The 19,912-nt window shown below is 54.8% G+C and overlaps 1 protein-coding gene across 5 annotated transcripts in view; it reads left to right on the top strand.

The window, feature by feature from the left end:
• SH3PXD2B (SH3 and PX domains 2B) overlaps positions 1-19,912 on the top strand; it is a 64,416-nt gene that overhangs the window by 39,675 nt on the left and 4,829 nt on the right. Inside the window, exons 6-14 of one of the 5 annotated variants that reach the window (XM_039701711.1) lie at positions 5,466-5,491; positions 5,737-5,772; positions 12,585-12,719; positions 14,052-14,156; positions 14,797-14,880; positions 16,024-16,141; positions 17,323-17,549; positions 19,175-19,224; positions 19,387-19,512. In XM_039701711.1, coding sequence (XP_039557645.1) covers positions 5,466-5,491; positions 5,737-5,772; positions 12,585-12,719; positions 14,052-14,156; positions 14,797-14,880; positions 16,024-16,141; positions 17,323-17,549; positions 19,175-19,224; positions 19,387-19,512 — 907 coding nt within the window. The remainder of the gene's footprint in view (positions 1-5,465; positions 5,492-5,736; positions 5,773-12,584; positions 12,720-14,051; positions 14,157-14,796; positions 14,881-16,023; positions 16,142-17,322; positions 17,550-19,174; positions 19,225-19,386; positions 19,513-19,912) is intronic. The other 4 variants (XM_039701713.1, XM_039701714.1, XM_039701715.1 and 1 more) reach the window with 4 other exon arrangements.

The raw sequence follows: 19,912 nt of genomic DNA, 5'->3' as shown, positions 1-19,912 counted from the left end.
GGGGGATGGAAGGGCAGCTTCAGCCTCACACCTGCTCTCCTCACCTTTGTTTTGATTTTTAGGCTGAGACAGAAACGAGGCGGGGTGGGCACTGTGGTCAGAGCATTCAGGTGTGGAGGGAGACCTTTGGGTGCTGAGTGGGGAGCCCTGTGAGCTGCTGTGCTTGCAGCTGCAGCTCCCAGCCCTCTGTCCTTGCAGCCATCAGTGCCAGTCCCCTGTCACCTCCCTGCTTTGGGTCTGAGACACAGGGGACTGCCTGGAGCCCAATCCCAAACATGGTTTTTTATGGTGGGACAATCCACAGGGTCCTGGGTGCAGAATTCTGTGAGTTGGTGAGTTTTGACCACTGCAGGGTGAGCAGGTGATGCTGAATCCAGTGGTGGTTGTGCTGCTTCCCTTTCTCCCCCTCTCCGTGGGGAATGTGCTGCTCCCCTTTCTCCTGCTCTCCAGGAGGAGATCCAAGCTTGCAGCACACAGAGGGACCCAGAGGGTGCCCCTTGTCCCTTTGCCTCCAGCAGCCAAACCCTACAGCAGCATCTCAAGGACATCCCCGTCGTGTCCCCCATCCCATTCCGGATGCCAGAGGGGTATTTATTAGCTACAATTCAAAATGCTAATTAATCCAAGTCCTTGACTGTCTCCTCTGGAGGGACTGGGAGCCCATTCCCAAGGCCTGGAGTGCTGCCAGCTCAGCACTAAGGAGATGGGAGCTGTGATAGACGGCGGGGCTGGATCAGACGTGATGGCGTGTCTGGGGCTGGGCTGGATGTCATCCTTCATCCAGCACACAAATACTCTGCTCTGGGAATTTGAAAGGGAGCCAGGCCATGAGCAGAGTGGGGGAAAGGAAAAAAAAAAAAGGAAAAAATAAAAGGAGAATATTTTTATGCTGGGTGGCTGAAAGGTGGGAACGGTCAGCCACTCTCACAGGAACCTTCCTGCTCCCTGTCCCTTCCCGTGGCTTCCCTGGCTGGCACCTCTGCTCACCCCTGCCCACGAGGGTGGCAGTGGAGGGGACGTGCCTGTGAGTGCTGCTGGATCCACCCTGTGCTTGTTCTGTCTGGGGGCAGGTGAGGCTCACCCAACTCACTGCACCCCAGGGTGTCAAACCCTGCAAGAGGCCACAGCTGCCTGCAGCCCTTGGGGCTCTGCTTGAGCTGCAGTTCATGCAATTCTGCTTTAATTGCAGTTTGTGGAGCTCTGGTTTAACTGCAGTTCATGGAATTCTGCTTTAGCTGCAGTCCTTGGAATTCTGGTTTAAATGCAGTTCATGGAATCCTGCTTTAATTGCAATTTGTGGAGCTCTGGTTTAACTGTAAGTCATGGAATTCTCATTTAACTTTAGTTTGTGGAGCTCTGGTTTAACTGCAGTTCATGGAATTCTGCTTTAGCTGCAAGTCATGGAATTCTGATTTAACTGCAGTCCTTGGAATTCTGGTTTTAACTGCAGTTTGTGGAATTCTCGTTTAATTGAAGTTCATGGAGCTCTGATTTAACTGCAGTTCTTGGAGCTCTGGTTTAACTGTAAGTCATGGAATTCTGGTTTAACTGCAATTCATGGAATTCTGGTTTAACTGCAATTCATGGAATTCTGGTTTAACTGAAGTTCATGGAGCTCTGGTTTAACTGCAGTTTGTGGAATTCTGGTTTAACTGAAATTCATGGAGCTCTGGTTTAACTGCAGTTCTTGGAGCTCTGGTTTAACTGTAAGTCATGGAATTCTCATTTAACTTTAGTTTGTGGAGCTCTGGTTTAACTGCAGTTTATGGAGCTCTGGTTTAACTGCAAAGGGTGAATTCAGTCCTTGGTTCTGGCAGTGTTTGGGAATGGAAAGAGGAGGCTGGACAGCCCAAGCATTTCTCTCCAGGCCCCTGTGGTGTTGTTTTCCCCAGAGCTGGAGCTCTCCCCAGGCCAGGGCTCTCCAGCTTTTCCTGCTCCCTTCAGCAGGAACAGGAGCAGTCCTCAGCCTCCCCAAGCTCCCCCTTGCTCTCCAAGCCCAGACTGTCCCAGGGAGAGGAAAAGGGTCAAACTCTGACTTTATTCCTCCTCCTTCCACCCCTGCTCCCAGCTGGGCAGGATGTCACAGCCAGGAGTGGAGTTGAGACAGGAATCTCCAGAATTTGGTGGGTGGAGGAGGGAGGTGAAGCCCTCCCTCCATCCCCTCTTTCCTCATCCCAAACTTTCCTGTGTCCTGGAGTGACCACATCAGACAGGAGAGCAGGGGGAGGTGGCAGGGTGTCTCCTGGCAGTGACAGCTGGTGGCTTTTGTGATGTGGATCCCTGTCCAGCCAGCTCTGGACTGGAATTACCCCCCTGCTTCCAACTCCCAGGGTTGCCCAGTGTGGGGCAGAATGAGGCTGAATCCAGAGGAATTAATGAAGAGGGAAGGAGGAGAAGAGAAATAGTTCTGGAAAAAGAAACCTCTGGAAAGTTAGCAATCTGGGGGATGTGGGATTTTTCTCCTCAGTGTTGGATGGAAGCCCTGCAGCTTCAAAGAACACAAGTCATCAAATTCCTGCTCCCCACGTCTCAGCAGGTCTGACCAGCACAGGATGCTGAGCTGGGAGGTTGCTGTGGGCACCCCTCACTCCCACCCAGCCCTCTCAGCTCAGCGCTGGTTTAACCACAGCAGAGGGGCTGGAATGAGGCTGGGGAGGTCTGAGGGGCTGGGCACGGAGCCACTGCTGAGTCAAGGCATTCAGCTGCTCTCTCCTGCAGCTGAATTTCAGCTCTGGGACATGAGGGAGCCCAGGTTAACTCTGTAGAGAAGCAAGGCCCTAATAGTTATGAATAAATTATTAATATTCATGGCTAACTGGTTATTAATCTCACCAAGCAGTTATTTATTCACTGCCCACAGTTACAAGGGGGGTGTGGTGGGGAAGGGGCTGTCGTGGTGCTGTTCCCCACCTGGGGATGGGATGCACCCCTGGCCATGAGAAACCTCTTCAGTTAAAAGCATCTTTCACTGGGGTTTTTGGGGAGCTGAGCAGCCCATCATGTATAAAACACTTATAAAAGCTGTTGCTTTGAGCTTTGTCCCTGCTCTAGTGGCTGCAGGAGGCCACTCCAGGAGCTTTTGCTGGTGGACCAGAGACCCATGAGTTGGTTTGGATAAGGATTCTTGCTGGCTTGTAGCTTTGGGGTCATGTCCTGCTCTCCAGACAGATCACAGCTTGTACACAAAGCTGTTTGTTTTGCATTTCTGCTGCTTCCCACGTGCACACTCACCAGGAGCTCAGGCTGGATCCCAGCTCCAGATCAGCCTCCTGCTTCCCTCTCTGCTGAGGGCTGGCTGTGCTGGGTGCCAGCAGACAGAAACACACGTTTCTGCAGAGCCCTGCTGTGTGCCAGCTCCCTGGACAGAGCACTGCCTTTTCTGAGCCACCAGGGCAGGTTCTGAGCCTGGAGGCTCAGCTTGGCCAACTCTGCAGTGGCCCTGGAGTGTGGGGCCAGGGCTCCTTTCAGTGCTGCTGGAGCATTTCTAAACATCCCTTCTCCCAAACAAGGGCTCTCTTGTGCCCCTTCCTTGCCTCCAGAAATCTCACAACATCTCCAAGCTTGCTGAATGCTTAGGAGATGAAGCCCCTCCTGACAGCTATTTTGGTGGCATTACTGAGTTACAGCAGGACATTTTTACAAGAGAGGGTTTTTTGTTGTTTTTTTTATATGAGGGAGATGTTTTCTTGGAATGCTGACCTCAGATCCGTCCTGTTTGATGTGGCTGCTGTGTGGGTTTGCAGCAGCTGCAGTTGTTTTCCTTCTGTTGGTGCTCCAGTCCTTCACCTATTCCAGCAGCTAGCTGTGGCAGCAGGGGCAGTGCTGAGGTCCCCAAAGCCACATTTGGGGACACTTTTCTTCTGTGAGTCCTGCTGCAAGGTGGGTTTTCCCCTGCAGCTCTTGGACCTGCCTGGCCCAAATGTACCTTAATAAAGGGTTTATAAACTCAAGCCAGCTTGTAACAACTCTTCTTTAGACCTGGATTTTATAATTAATGACTTTTAGTTAACATTTCTTGCCTGAATTATGACCCTGTAAGTCCATGAAGAATTTCAGTGTCCCCAGCATCCTGCAGTGAGCAGTTTAACACTTGTCTTACAGGTTGTGGAAAAGCAGCCTCTTTGTATTTGTTTGTAATTTATTTTTAAAGTCTGCTCACTTTGCTCAACCTCTGTGCTCCCCATCTCACTCCTTCCCACCCCTGGATCCTCAGGGATGCTGCCTAGAGAAGATGCTTGAGAAACCTGACTCTTTTCCTAAAAAAATGTGGCATTGAATGTGCTAAGAGTTCTCCATGTGTCAGAGTTTCCTTTCAGGGGATTATGAGGTTCTTGAAGGACACTGAGCTGAGCCCACTGAGGCTGTGGTGTTGGCTCAGAGCTCTGAGTGAGGCTCCAGTCACACAGCAACCTCTGCCTTCAGCCTTCTGGGAAGCAGCTGGAGAAGCATTCCTGCTTTTTCCACCTCTGTGGGGCTGGTTGGTGTCCCCCTGTCCCAGCTGTGCTGTGGCTGCTGGGGGGCTGCAGCTCAATGAGATTCACAGTGGAAGGCAGAGTGGTTTTTCTTTCCCTTCTGCTGGGGCCTTGAGTTTCCAGGGAGCACATGAGCTCTGCTCTGCCCTTCTCTGCTCCACAGAGATCTGAGGAGGAGGAGGAGGAGGAGATGCTGCCAGGGTTTTATTGCTGTTTCCTGTCTTGTCTGAGCTCCTGTCCCCTCTGAGGTGCTTGGGCCAGGGCTGCTGCTCTTCAGACCTGCAGCTCTTTGTGTCCCTGCCAGGAACATCCCAGCAGCAAAGTGGAATTGCAGCTCCTTCCCCTCAGCCAGAGGGAGCAGCCAGGGAAGGGAGGCAGGGATGAGTTACAGTGATGGCTTTAGCAGGAGGCAGGGCAGAAACTCCAGTTATTCCCATCAGCACCAGGGTGCCATTCCCACCTGCTGCTCTCCAGCCTGCTCATCTGGCCTTGCTTTGCCTCCCCTCCCTGTGGTACCTCTGAACTGGGGCAGTTTTAATGGGGATTATTAATTAACTCTGATTTAGCTCTGCAACGCTGCCTCTGTTTAGAAATCTTTGGGACGCTCTGTCCCAGATTCCCTGTTGGTGTCTGCACCTGGGACGTGCTGTTCAGGTCTCTGCACAGTCTGTGGGCTCTGACCTCACCAGGCTGCAGTTTCTGTAACAATGTCCTGTTTGTTTCCACTCCATCTTGGCTGCATTTTGTTGCATTTTATTGATACTCCCGTGGATGAGTGCCCGAGCCAAGCTCAGCCTGGGAAGGACAAAACATTAAATTATGAAATGAAAGGAGGGGGCAGGGGCTGTTTGCAGCTGGGTGATGCCCATGGGGACAGTGGCTGGTTGAGGAGGGTCAGTGGCCCCACCAGAGCCAGCCCTGGGTGGGTTTGTCACTTGGCCAACTCCCCACCTGTCCCCTTGCTCTGCTGACACTCTTCCTTCTCTTTTTCAGGGAGCCCATTGGAAAGAAGAGGTCTGGTAAGGACTCCTTTCCTCTCTGCTGCTCACCCCAACTCCTCCTCCCACCCCCAGGCCAGCTCCTGCTGTGGGGCGAGGTCCCAGGCCCCCATCCCAATCCCCCGAGCCTTGTGGGGCTCCCCAGGGTGGGTCAGATGCCCACAGCTCTCAGCACTGCCCTGGAGGTGCTGGAAGCCCTGCTGGCCCCCCCGGGCCGTGCCCTCCCTGCCTCATGCCTTGTCTCCCATCCTTTTGTTCCTCATCAGGGATTGTCCAGAGAACGGCCTCTTTCCTGCAGAGAGGTACTAACACCTGCTGCTGCCCCTGCTCTGCTCTGCCTTCCTGGGGGGACACCTGCTCAGCTGGGGGGGCAAGAAGCTTGTCACCCTCACCAGAAGCTGTCACGTGCCCTGTGGCTTTCTGTGGTGGCTGGTGGGCACGGGGTGGTGGCCCAGGGGCTGGGGATGTGCCCCAGGTGCTGCTGAAGGTCTGCAGGGGTGGGGGTGAAATGTTTCAGGGGTGCAGAGGAATGTCTGAGCTGCCTGGGGGACAGTGTGGGGCTGAAAGTCACCCGGTGCAGCAGGATGTTCTCCTTCACCATGAAAAGTGAGAATTCCTCTCAGCTGGGAGCCCTGGGAAGGTGGTTGGGTCTGGGATGCTCTAGCCTTGCTCCTCAAGAGGGGGGGACATCTCTGAAACACCCCCTTTTTGGTGTGGTTGAGGGTTATTTGAGCTTCCCAAAAAGAGCAGGAGGGAGGAGTGGAAGAGCCTTTGCTCCGTGGGTTAAGGAGGCATCTTTCAGCTCCTGGAGCTGCAGAAGGTATAAAAATGATGTGAAATTCTTTGGGAAGGAAGGCCTGAGCTTTGGCTGCATGGAGATCCTGCTGGAATCAGTAGTGGAGAGGATTTTGGCCAGAGAACTGGCACTGCCATTGCCTGTGTGAGCAAACTCACTTGTGGGTGGGTGGGCTCCTCTTGCAGGAGGGAGGAGGGGCACAGGGGGGACTCAAAGACTCCAGTTCCTTTTCCAGTGGAGCTGCAGGTCATCCCTCCTCAGGAGCTGATGGTGTCCCACTGGACACTGAGGCTGCTGGTAGGATGCAGGTGGGAAGCTCTGGTGTGGTTGGTGGCTCCTGGTTTTGATCTGCTCTCATGGGCTGAGTGCTCTCCTGTGGGACTCACGGGGTTTTTAACCTGTTAAAACCTTTGGACAGCATTTTCTGCTCAGTCTCTGACTGCTCCCTGTCCAAGCAGGACATTGGGATGGGCATTTTAAACTCTCATGAGCCATTTGCCAGCACAGCCTGGCTCTGTTCTGAAGTGTTGGGCACAAGAGAAGGGGAGGCCTCTCTAGGGAAGAAAATTTCTGGTGCGTAACTCAGTTCAATGAGGGCAAAATTCAATTTAAGGATGTTGCCTGTTAGAGAAGCAGGAGTTCTCCACTGAGAAGGAAGAGTTTGGATAGCACCCAAGGCAGAGCCTGCTCTGGCAGGGCAGGATGTGCTGTTCTTTCCCACCAGGGAAAGGTGTTTGCTCTCAGTAACCTCACATAGGGTTGATACCTCGTGCCAGACATGTTCAGAGATTCATCTCACTGTCTTGCATTTCCTGGCAGCAGAAACAGAATTTTCAGCTGCTGTCAGCCCAACTCCTTCTATACCTTGAGGAAATCCCTGGTGGTTCATTGGGTCTTCAGGCCAGGCCTGCTTTGAGGTAGCAAATGTGCAGCAAGGCACAAAAAACACTCCTTCAATCCAGGATGTCCCTGAGGAGGGGTCATCCAACAGCTGCTAACAAACAAAAATCACGAGGATTGTCCAAAAAGCAATTTCCCAATTGCCAGAGAGGGGGTGAACTGCTCTTGAGTAGTGTTGGAAAGAGCTCTGAGGTGCTGGCAGCAGCAAGCCGGGTTTGGAAATGGGATTTGAGCAAACACTGGGATGCAGAGTGGGTAAAAGTGCTGCTCCTGTGGTGACCACGAGACTCAGAGGACATTTGGAGTTTCGAGGAGGGCCCGGTGCGTGTGGGCACTGGAAATAAAATCTGCTTTCTTTGCTTAGCTTTTTTCCCCAGCATTTGTGATCCCACCTGGCTGAGCCTGAGGCGTGGGCTCTGCACAGCTTGCAGGGGGTGGATTATCCCCAGACTTTGGGGCTCTGCCTTGGCCACTGATGTAGGTCTGTCTAAAAGCAGTCGTCCCTGACTGTTGGAGCATTTCTGTTCTCTCTGCCTCTCACAGTTGCACAGAAAGCACAGATGGAGAGCCATGGGTTGGTGCAGGCGAGCCTGGAGCTGCCTCCAGAGTTTATATTTGGGTGGAGCTGCCCAAAGAGGCTGGCAGAGACCTCAAATGCCCCTTTGCCAGTTTGATTTTAGCTGCTTTCTTGTGTGCCCACGTCCCTTGTGCTGTGCTGAGGAATGTCCCTGCAGTGGCAGGGAGACCCCAGACTGCAGAGTTTGGTCTGAGGAGAGGCAGTGAAAGCACAGCAGCCACAGGGGAGCTGTCTGAAACCCCTCTGGGGATGGCATTTCCGTGTGTTTGTTTTCCACATTCTGGAAAGATCCCTGGAGAGATGAGAGAGTTTGCAAAGAATTCAGCAGAGCCTTCAGTGAGAGGAGGAGGAAGGTTCATCCCCTTGATCATCCCAAACCCCTCAGGTCTGGGAGAAGAGCTGTCCTGAGAGCTCTGGGTCTGATCCACACAGAGCAGGAAGGGACTTTATCCAAAAAATTACATTTTTGGAAGATGGGTTAGGCAAAGGCTGGAGTGTGCAACAGGCTTCAAAGCCAAATACCTGTGCCCCTAACTCAGTGCTGAGCTCTTTGTGTCCCTCTGGGAGCACCAATGGACAAGATCTGTCAGAAGTTCCTCACTTTTGGGGAAAGGAAAGGAAAGGAAAGGAAAGGAAAGGAAAGGAAAGGAAGAGGAAGAGGAAGAGATCACGAGCAACCCCATATCTGTGAGATTTCCTGCTGGGTTTGTACATCTCAACCCTTGGGTCAAGGCCAAGTTTCTGGCCAAACAAACCCTGCAAGGATTTTTGGGCTGGCTGAGGGTGAGGTCACTCCTCTGAGCAGCCCTGGGACAGCTCTGGGATGTGCTGAGTGCCTCTCCTGCATCCAGGGCAAGCATCACATCTGCAAGCCCAGCCCCAGCCCTCAGTGGTCCCTTGACTCGATGGATTCCCCTTCTCTAGGCCACATTTGTGTCACTGTCCCAGCTGAGGCTGCAGACCTCTCCTGGGGCACAAATTCCTCCTCGCCTCCCCAGCTCAGAGCCTTGGTGCTGTCTCCCACCTCCCTGGGCAGCCTTACACTATTTTGAGGAGCCAGGTCTAGCCATGCTCAGGATGCTGTGCTCACTCCAGGGTGTGTTTTTGTGGCTGAGGATGATTAGGCCAGGTGAAATGCTCCCAAAATTAACGCCCACCTCTTCCTCCAAGCTCTGTTTACCACTTCTCTTGCTGGTTTAATGGGTACATTGGAGGATCCAGAATTGGCTGCTGAAACTCCAAATAGCCTCAGAGGCACGGGTGTAATTACAGGAGGGAGGCAGAAAGGGGAGTACTTACCTCTCCCTGCAGTTATTCTTCTCTCAGGGGCTGGGTAGGTCCTCAGATCCCTTTAAGCACAAACCTTTAATTGAGCTGCTAGAAGAGATAGTCCCAGCATCCACCATTCCCTTTGGAGGGGTATTTTTAACTCTGTCTGCTGCCCCACCTTTGGGTTTTGGTGTGGAGGAAGCTTTCCTGAGCAGGAGCACCTGGGGCTCTGCAGAGTGCTGTTTATGGCCACAGACAATTTCCTTCTTTTCCTTGAAATAACACTGCCCTGCAGACACGTGGTTCATTTAAATCTTGGTTGTGGTGTGGCGTTCTCAGAGGCAGCTGGGGGAGGTTGTGACCTTGTGAACAGGAGAACTTCTCCAGGAGGCAGCAGAACATCCTGGAGTCCTGAGGACCTGCTAGATCTTGTCCTTCAGGATGAGGATGGAACCCTAGCACACATCTTTCCTCTCAGTCCTTCCTCTTGTCTCTCAATTTGTCTTTACAAACTACTTTTGAACAACCTGGAACATTTGAAACACCCCCTCCTGACTTTTCCTGGTCTGTGCACCAGGTGTGGCAAGTAAATACAGAGAATAAAGTAGACAATGAGAGTTCATATTAGGCCAGAAATCCTTGCAGATGGCTCCTGGTAGCCAAGGCCTCCCGTCCTTTCCTTCCTGATGGGGAGTCCAGATCCCTGGGGCATTAGAGATCAATTCAAAAGATCAATTAAAAAATACTCCAATGACCTCAAGTAACCCCTGTGACCTCAAGTAACCCCAATCAGGGCCTCAAATGACCTCAAGTAACCCCTGGATCAATTAAAAAATACTCCAGTGACCTCTAGTAATCCCAAATGAACTGAAACAACGCCTCTCAGGGATTCCAGTGGCCTCAAGGAACCCCAAATGACCTCAAGGAACCCCAAATGACCTTAAGTGAGCCATGACCTCACACACATATTCTGCAATACTGGTTGAATAAAATGCACCTGCTCATCTTTCCCACTCAGCAAAAGAACATTTGAACAATTGTTCCCCCTTTGGCATAAAATTCAGCTCAGAAGAGAAGTGTCTGCTAGGAAACACAATTCTGGGTCCAGCAGGGGCTCCAGGTACAGCAGCAGATCCTGACACCCTGAACAATCGTTTTTTTTTTCACAAATGGCACAATCATTCCTTCCCTGTCACTGTCCTGGTGGCCTCCCCCTTCTCTTTGCTCCCTGCACTTCATCCTGTCAAGGGCTGTAAAAACTGTGCCACGATCCTTGCCTGTACCTTAACTTTTCTTATCCCACTGCAGGGGAGTCCTGGGAGATTTTTTTTGAGACTTTTGTGCTTCTTGGAGGTTTTTGGAGGCAGAGAGGGAGGTGCAGTGGTGCTCTGGGTCCCTGAGTGCCCCGTGCCTGGTTCATGGGGGATGTCAGCAGGGAATGCCCAGCTGGACCCCGGGCACTGGCAGTGTCCTGCCAAGCCCTGGTGCTCCGTGGGCTCCTGGCGTGTGGGAAAGGAGGAAAGGGGAGCTGTGCTCTGCGTGGGGGACACTCCGTCTGTGGGGTGGTGGCAGATGTGGTGGGGAGCTGTGCCGCAGCGGGCAGTGCCAGGCTGCCAGGGGGATCCACCTCCAGAGCTCTGCCCTGAAGGAAAACGTGCTGCAGAGCACAAACCGGGCAGCGGGCTGGCCCCGCTCCCCGGCGGGGCAGCAGGGCTGGCAGTGCCCCCTCCCGTGTGCCCCGAGGCTCCGGGATGTGTGTGGTGCATCCTGGTGTCCCGGCCCCACTGTCCCGGTGATCCTACAGTGCTCCTGGTAATCCCACTGTGCTCCCAGTGATCCCCTGTGCTCCCAGTGATCCCACTGTGCTCCTGGTGATCCCACTGTGCTCCCAGTGATCCCACTGTGGTGCCGGTGATCCCACTGTGCTCCCGTGTGTCCCAAGGGTCCGGGATGTGCGTGGAGCATCCCAGTGTCCCGGCCCCATTGCAGTGCTCCTGGTGTCCCGGTGATCCTACAGTGCTCCTGGTAATCCCACTGTGCTCCAGTAATCCCACAGTGCTCCCGGTGATCCTACAGTGCTCCTGGTGATCCCACAGTGCTCCCAGTGTCCCGGTTATTCCACTGTGCTCCTGGTGATGCCACTGTGCTCCTGTGTGTCCCGAGGGTCCAGGATGTGTGTGGTGCATCCTGGTGTCCCGGCCCTATTGCAGTGCTCCCGGTGTCCCGGTGATCCTGCCCTGCTCCCGGTGTCTCAGTTATCCCATGGTTCTCCCGGTGTCCCGGTTGTCCCACGGTTCTCCCGGTGTCCCGGTTATCCCACAGTTCTCCCGGTGTCCCGGTTGTCCCACGGTTCTCCCGGTGTCCCGGTTACCTCTCAGCTGTCCCGGTTGTCCCGGTTATCCCGGCTTATCCCGCAGTGCCACCTGCCGCCGGTCCAGCTCCGTTCCCCGGCCGCTCCCGGCTCTCTCTTGCCGGCCACGGGAGCGCTTCGTTCCCGCTGGGTTCTGCCCCCTCTGCCCCTCCTCGGGGGATTTTCCCCCTTTTTTTGCCAGGAGAGCGGGATGTGCAGCTAGGCAGGGAGCAGAGCACACGGAGGGGCTGAGCACAGCGGGGCTGGAGGACAGGGGATGCTTCCCAGTCCTACAGACACTCAGGGGATGCTGCCCTGTCCTACAAACACCTCAGAGGATGCTGTCCTGTCCCACAAACACTCAGGGGATGCTACCCTGTCCTACAAAAACCTCAGGGGATGCTGCCCTGTCCCACAAACACTCAGGGGATGCTGCCCCATCCCACAAACACTCAGGGGATGCTGCCCTGTCCCACAAACACTCAGGGGATGCTGCCCTGTCCCACAAACACTCAAGGGATGCTGCCCTGTCTCACAGACACTTCCAGGGATGCTGCCCCATCCCACAAACACCTCAGGGGGATGCTGCCCTGTCTCACAGACACTTCCAGGGATGCTGCCCCATCCCACAAACACTCAAGGGATGCTGCCTCGTCCCACAAACACTCAGGGGATGCTGCTCCGTTCCACAAACACCTCAGGGGATGCTGCCCCATCCCACAAACACTCAAGGGATGCTGCCCTGTCCCACAGACACTTCCAGGGATGCTGCCCCGTTCCACAAACACTCAGGGGATGCTGCCCCGTTCCACAAACACCTCAGGGGATGCTGCCCTGTCCCACACACCCCTCCCAGCGGGGTCTGGGGCTCCTCAGCCCAGCAGAACCCACTGTAGGCTCTGTGTTTTGGGGCAGCTGGTGTGCACAGGAGGGTCCCCAAACCCCAGGCAGTCCAGGCTGCTGTGAGCTCCCGTGCTGGTGGTGGCTGGTGGAGGTTGCTTGGATGGCTCTGGTGGGCAGCAGCAGGTCTCACCTGGCTGTCCCCACCTCACCTGGCTGCTGGTTTGGTCTCTGTCCCCCTCACTCTGCCCAAACCTCTGGCTCACCCGTGTCACGCTGGGGTCCCCGGGGTGTCCTGGAGCTGCTGGGTGTGGCGGTGGCCGTGCCCTGGGGACAGTGCTGACCTGGCACACGGGTCGGTTTTGTCCCCCTCGCTGTGCAGGAGCTGACTGTGCCTCGGCTGAGCCCCTGGTGCTGGAGCAGTATGTCGTGGTGGCCGACTACCAGAAGCAGGAGAGCTCGGAGATCAGCCTGTGCGTGGGCCAGGTGGTGGAGATCATTGAGAAGAACGAATCAGGTACAGGGAGCCGGGCTCTGCGCAGGGCTCTGGGGCTGCACACGAGCAGCACAGGGCTGCCAGGGTTCTCCTGAAGCAGAGCAGCCCCCAGGCATGCCATGGGCATGGAGAGCTGAGCTGGGGTGTGCAGGATGTGAGTCTGTGAGTGTGGATGAGGCTCTCTCAGGGCTGATTTCCCCCCGTGCCCAGCGCCTGGCGCCGTCCCCCTTCGTCACTCTCTGCTTCTTGGTGCTGGAGAACTTGGCTGATGTGTCCTGAGGACAAAAGCCATCCCTGGGCTTGGCAGGCTGGGTTTAGTGAGTGACACAGGGGGACATTCTCGTGGTGGCCATGAAAGCCACCTTGGTTCATTCCTAATTCCTGCGGGCAGTTGCTGAGCTCTTCGCTTGCTTCAAAACTTAAACTTGCTCTTCACCTCTGCAAAGGGGCTGAGCCTTGTCGTGGACCCAGCTTGTGGAGATGTATTCCCTGAAGCTTACAGAAGTTGCTTCTTGGGGGGAATTAAATGAAAATAGATTTTAACAGCTCTGGAGAGCTGGTTGCCAGAGGATCAGTTGCACCAGCAGCTCTGTTTGAGAACAAGAGAAATAAAAGCAACCCTGAAGCAAATGAAACGATTAGCACAGCCAGCTCCAAAGCTGTGGAAAATCATTTATTTATCAAAGGTCAGCCTGCTTGTCCCTCCCATGCAGGTAGCTGATTCCCTCCCTGACAATCTGGTTGTCTTTCTAAATGGCTCACTGGGAGGGTTCTGAGGGTAATACTCAGTCTTTATTTTTGCCCCCTAAAGACACAAATTGTGCTTTTAATAACGAGCAGCAAGCGTTGGTTTTGATTGGACACACAGGGGGCCCAGAATTGCTTGTGGCCTCCCTGGGGCTGGCTGGGCTTCCACTGGGAGAGCTGATGTTTTAAATCCTGCATTTGCTCATGGCTTTTCAGTTCTGCTGTTCCCACAAATGTGGAGAAGGCGAGCGCAGCAGGACTCGGCTATCGATTCACACGCAGGGTATTCATCTCTGCTAATTAGCCCAGCCTTGCTGACCCACACTGAGGGAAAATGAACCATGAAGGGGCAGAAAAAACCAAAAGCAAATGCAGTGGCTGGAGCCATTCAGCTCTCAGAGCTTTTCCTGGGGAGGGAATTGTACTTTTAGATGTCACTCAGCTGCAGTTCTCCTGTGCTTGGCTCTGTTGCTTTGGGGTCTCCCCAGCTTCCTGTGGAGATGCAGGAAAGGGGTCACAGCCCCCCAGGCACGTGGTTTGGAGGGAGGGAGGGAGTTTTTGGCTGGTGTGAGCCCTTGGCTGAGCCTCCTGCTGTTTTCTCCTCAGGCTGGTGGTTCGTGAGCACGTTGGAGGAGCAAGGCTGGGTGCCAGCCACCTGCCTGGAGGCCCAGGATGGAGTCCAGGATGAGTTCTCAATGCAGCCTGATGAAGGTAAGAAGCTGCTGGAGGCATCTGCCCCAGCTTCCTCTGCTGGAGGCACTGCATCACCCTCCCTGAGTGGGGCAGGGCACGAGCCTGGGGGAGACAAAACCCAGGAACAAAACCTGGGAAGAGGGAAAAAACCCCAGGAATGGTCCTGCCTGCCCAGTGCCGCTGCAGGACTGGGGCAGCTGGACACTGCTGGTGAATCCACTGGCCTTTCTGCTCCTCCACAGAGGTGCCACCTCCCAGGAATGCTCACCCAGTGCCTCCTTTCAGCCCAGGGAGCTGTTTTACCTGCCCTGGAGGAGGAGGAGCAAAGCCCAGCTCCTTGGACAATGCATGTGCAGAGAACAAAGAGCACACAGTGTGGGGAAGGCAAGGTTCCAGCCTGTCCTTGGAGCAAATCCCAAGTGCCCCTGGATAACACATCCTTCCCAGTGCCTCCGTGTGCCCGAGGCAGAGCAGTAGCTGGCTCAGCCCCTGCTCTGGGCAGCTGGAGATGGAGGGGGGCTCAGCCTGGGGAGGGCTCCAGGTGAGCAGAGTCTCTGTACCACTCTCTGTGCCAGCCCTGTCTCCTCCTGGACCTGAAGTGCTACCTCCTTACGTCCTCTCTTGTCCTTCTTCTGCTTCCCCACTGTGCTGCTCCCAGTGCCATGGAGATACTGGTCCCTGCCCAGGCACCTTGGCCGCCGCCGGACTCTTGGGGACTTGTACACCCCTGGATGGGGTCAAGGTGGAGCACACAGAGCCTTTCTTGGCTGCCCCTGTGTTGTGCTTGCAGCCTTGTGTGCATGTTGGTTTGCTGTGCATGTGTCAGCCCTCAGAGCGTGCCACCCCTGCTCCTCCTGTGCACATCCCTCTCCTCTCTCAGCTCTTCCTTCTCACGTCTTGGTTTGGGCTCAGAAACTGCAGCTCCTGCTTTCCCCCAGCACACACGTGCAGAATTCTTGCAGCTGCTGCCTGAGTTCCTGCAGTGACCTGGGTTGGTGCCTCAAGGTGGGCTCAGGAGGAGAAGGTCCTGCTGGATGTGACAGGACATTCCCTGCTTGGTCTCCTCTGCATGGAGGGGGTGGGAATTCAGACCCTTCCAGAGCTGTGCCACTCCCAGAAGATAAATCCAGGAAACCTGCATGGTGGGGATGTAGGGATGTCCAGAGGGGTGGATTTTGGAGGCAGATTTTTCCCCAAATGGCCTTCACCTGTTGTAAAGGCACTGCTTAAGCACAGGCAATTATTTCCCTGTGTTTCTTCCAGAGAGGAAGCTGAGGGAGAGGGGAGGATGGATGGACCCATTTGTCTGACATGGCTGCATGGCTTTTAGGATGTTTCTCCTTCCTCCTGAAGGGAAGAACATCCATATTCCTGCTTAACATCCCTTGTTCTGGTGGACAGGACATCAGGTTCTTCTCCAGGCTCCCCTCATGGCTTTGACCAATGATCTGAGGGTTAAATGGTGATATTCCTGCAGATCTGCTGCTCTGGAGCAGTTTGAGGCCACCTCTGTGTGCATGGGACTACCCCCTCATGTATGTGGGATTTCTGTCCCCTTACAGAGGACAGTTCCTCTTTAAAGACTCTGAGAATGAAATTTGAGCTGAAATGGGTGCATGGAAGAGCTTCTGTGATGAGTTGTGAAAAGTCTTTAAGGGAGAGGAGAAACTATTTTAGAGAATTTCTTGGGCCAGAGCAGCTCACCAAAATTTACATCTCCAAATACATTTCACTGTCATTTCCCTTTGAATGGTCATGTATCTCTGTGTTTGCACCTAAATTACAAGAATTATCATTTGTATAAAGCACTTCATAGCCATTTGTCAGCTGAGGCCAGGTTCCCATCAAACAGCTCCTCAGTGAAGCTGCTCTTTCTTTCCAACAGAGGAGAAGTACACGGTGATTTACCCCTACACTGCAAGAGACCAGGATGAGATGAACCTGGACAAAGGGGCCGTGGTGGTGGTGATCCAGAAGAACCTGGAGGGCTGGTGGAAAATCAGGTACTGTCCCAGGCACTGCATGGCACTGCCATCAGGTACTGTCCCAGGCACTGCAGCTGGGGCCGTGGGGTGCCAGCCCCAAGGCAGGTCTGTGAGCTGGGGAGGGCAGAGTTCCAGAACTCATTTCTCTCCATCCTGACAGATTTGATGTTCAAGCACAGCTTTGGTTGAAAATCCTTGAACTGCCCAGCTTTCCTGTGCTGGGAGGTGGCTGTGTCCCCTTCCCCACACTGTGTGCTCTTTGTTCTCTGCACATGCATTGTCCAATGTCCTGCAGTGCCAGGGTGTCAGAGCTTTAGTGGGGTGTCACATCCTGCTGATGGGAAAACCCAGGAATGTCCCAGGGCAGGCTGCATCCCCTGGCTCTCTTGGAGGCTCCTGCAGGGAATGGCCAGCTCTGGGCCAGCTCTGCTGTGTGCAGGGTGTGCTGAGCCAAAGGCTCCAGCCCATCCCCAGCTTGTTTTCTGCTGGGAGCTCATTTTCTCTTCTCTGCGGCCGAGCAAACGGCCGGGCTTGCTCAGGGTGGGAGCACACGCTGCAATTTTCATAACCTCACAGTGAACCTGTGCTCCTGGCAGCAGCACAGCCCCACAATCACATCCACTGATGTTTGAGGCACAGGAGAGCTGCCACAGGAGCTCCAAAGGCAATTACAGCCTCAGTAGCTGGTGCCATCTGAACGAGGTGGCTGCAGCCCTGCAGCAGGGAGGGTCTGGCATGGCAGGGGCACATGGATGTGGTTTTTCAATCAGGTCACTGGGCTGATTTCTCTCCTAAACAGATTTAGAACAGGGAAGGGATCCAGGCTGCCAGCAGGGAGAGGGCTTGTGCTCTCTCCAAAGACCAGGTACATCAATCCCAGCAGCAGCCCTCTTGTTTTTCCCTCTGCTTTCCCTGCCAGAGCTCTTCACTCCTGAAGTGGTGCCATTGCTGAGGTGAAAACACACATTCCCAGCACTCCCAGCCTTCACAGCATTCCCAGCCCTTGGCCCTGGCTGGGGCCAGCTCCTGTGGGAGCATTAGCCATGAGGGAGCTCTGCTGGTGCCATGGAGAACCTGGCGAGCTCCTGTTGCCCAGAGCTGGCAGTGCCTTCAGCCAAGGAGTGTGCTGAGCTCTGGGCTCAGTCCCTGGCCTGTCCCAGGGGCTCTGTGCAGTGACCCTGCTGTCCTTGTCCCCACAGGTACCAGGGCCAGGAGGGCTGGGCCCCTGCCTCCTACCTCAGGAAGGGGAATGGAGATGTGTTCCCACCGAAGCTGGGCTCGGGCTCCTCGGCTCACTCCAGTGCCCTGGATCTGGATGGCATCTCCAGGCAGCAGCTGCTGGCCAGCAGGGACAAGGACGGGCTGGGGGGACAGAGGGACAGCAGGCTCGAGAGCCGGCCCCTGCCCAGCGCCGACATCCGCCGCAGTGAGTGCTGGGCAGGGCAGGTGGGCTCAAACATGGCCTCAGGTGGGCTCAAACATGGCCTTGAGTGGGCTCCAAACACAGCCTTGGGTGGGCTCAAACACGGCCTTGAGTGGGCTTCAGACATGGCCGTGGGTGGGCTCAAACACAGCCTTATGTGGGCTGCAAACACAGCCTTGAGTGGGCTTCAAACACAGCCTTGGGTGGGCTCAAACATGGCCTTGAGTGGGCTTCAAACACAGCCTTCAGTGGGCTCAAACACGGCCTCAAGTGGGCTCAAACATGGCCTTATGTGGGCTCAAACACAGCCTTGAGTGGGCTGCAAACACAGCCTCAGGTGGGCTCCAAACACGGCCTTGAGTGGGCTCCAAACACAGCCTCAGGTGGGCTCCAAACACGGCCTTGAGTGGGCTCCAAACATGGCCTCAAATGGGCTTGAAACATAGCCTTGGGTGGGCTTCAAACAGAGTCTTTCCCCCAGATTTTGGGCACAGTAAGAGGCTGTGAGCTGACAGAGCCTGGCAGGGCCTGTGGTTCTGCAGTGGGGTCAGGGGGGATCATGGCACACGCAGGGGGCACAGGGACAGCGCTGCCCAGGGACCTGCTGAGGGTCAGCACATGGCATGGGGATCCCCTGCCAGGCTGGGGATCCCTTCCCAGGCTCCAGGGTCAGCTGGAGATGTTCTCCTCTCAGAAACTGGGGCTCCTAAAGGGAGCCTGCCAGGAAGATTGAGAGGATGCTTTACAGGACAAGGGAGAACGGCTTCACACTGACAGGGAGTGAGGTTAGAGGGATATTGGGAAGAAATTCTTGCTTGTGAGGGTGGGGAGGCCCTGGCACAGGGTGCCCAGAGCAGCTGTGGCTGCCCCTGGATCCCTGGCAGTGCCCATGACCAGCTTGGACAGGGCTTGGAGCACCTGGTACAGTGGAAGGTGTCCCTGCCATGGCAGGAGGTGGAATGAAATGGGTTTTGAGGTCTTTTCAAATTCCATGATTCTGGGATTATGTGATCTTAATCCCTCTGCAGGCCAGGTCCTCTGGGTCAGTCCTGCAATGCAAAAGTAATTTCACGTGGTCACCTCAGCTGCATTTCCCAGGAGAACCTGAAAGCTGGGATACCCTTGAGACCTGGGTCACCTGTGCCACTCAGGGTTCTGTTCTGATGCGTTCTGAGCTGATGGGTTCTGGGATAATGGGTCCCTGCCATGGCAGGGGGGGGAATAAGACGGGCTTTGAGGTCGTTTCAAACCCAGGCAATCCCGTGATTTTGGGATTCTGTGATCATAACCCCTCTGCAGCCAGGTCCTCTGGGTCAGTCCTGCAATGCAAAAGTAATTTCACGTGGTCACCTCAGCTGCATTTCCCAGGAGAACCTGAAAGCTGGGATACCCTTGAGACCTGGGTCACCTGTGCCACTCAGGGTTCTGTTCTGATGCGTTCTGAGCTGATGGGTTCTGGGATAATGGGTTCTGAGCTGATGGGTTCTGGGATGATGGGTTCCTCCTTCAGGTTCTTTTCCCTGGGACAGGTTTAGTCCTTGTCTTTCTGTTCTGTCTCTCACTTGTCTTTCCTGAACACATGCTCAAAAGCCAGAAACTCAACAGCATCTGGAATTCTTCCTCCACAGAGTCACCAAAGATGAGGCAGAGGCCACCTCCCCGCCGAGACCTCACCATAGTAAGTGCCAGCTGGTGTGGGAGGGCAGCAGTGGCACAGGGGGAGGGAGGGGAGCACTGCCAGGAGCTCTGGTCGCTGGTTGGGATCTTGTCCCCGTGCCTGGATGTGGTGTCACACCTGCTCTACAAACACACCAATGGCTTTTCTGTTTTCCTGTCCCAGCCCCGTGGTCTGAACCTGCCTAAGCCTCCTGTGCCCCCTCAAGTGGAAGAGGAATATTACACCATTGCTGACTTCCAGACCACCATCCCTGATGGAATCAGCTTCCAGGCAGGAATGAAAGTAGAGGTGAGGCTGTCACCTTTCCTTCACACACTGCCACTTCAGGGCAGTGCTCCTGGCACCTCTCAGGCAGGAGCTCCCCTTCCAGGCCAGGGAGATCTGCTCCCCATGGTGCTCTGGGTGCAAACCACGCATGATTTTGTCTCTGTGAACATTCCATACTCTGAGAGTGGCATAAAAACCTGTAGGAGCTCAAGGGACTCTGGCCCCACACCGTTCTTGAGGCCCTCCTGTCCCCCAGGTGTGAGTGCTCTGTTAGAGCAAGTGGAAAATAAACCCACAGCACAAATGGCATTGGAGATGGGAGTTTTTCCTCTTAGTTAGGCCAGGTGTAAAGTTAAAAGCCCTTCCAAAATTCCTGGCACACCCTCTTTGCTGGCAGAACCCCTCCTGCAGATGGGATTTT

Source organism: Passer montanus, unplaced genomic scaffold (assembly GCF_014805655.1).
Source record: "Passer montanus isolate IOZ18808 unplaced genomic scaffold, ASM1480565v1 scaffold15, whole genome shotgun sequence".
NCBI lineage: Eukaryota > Metazoa > Chordata > Aves > Passeriformes > Passeridae > Passer > Passer montanus.
This window is presented reverse-complemented; position numbering and strand designations above follow the sequence as displayed.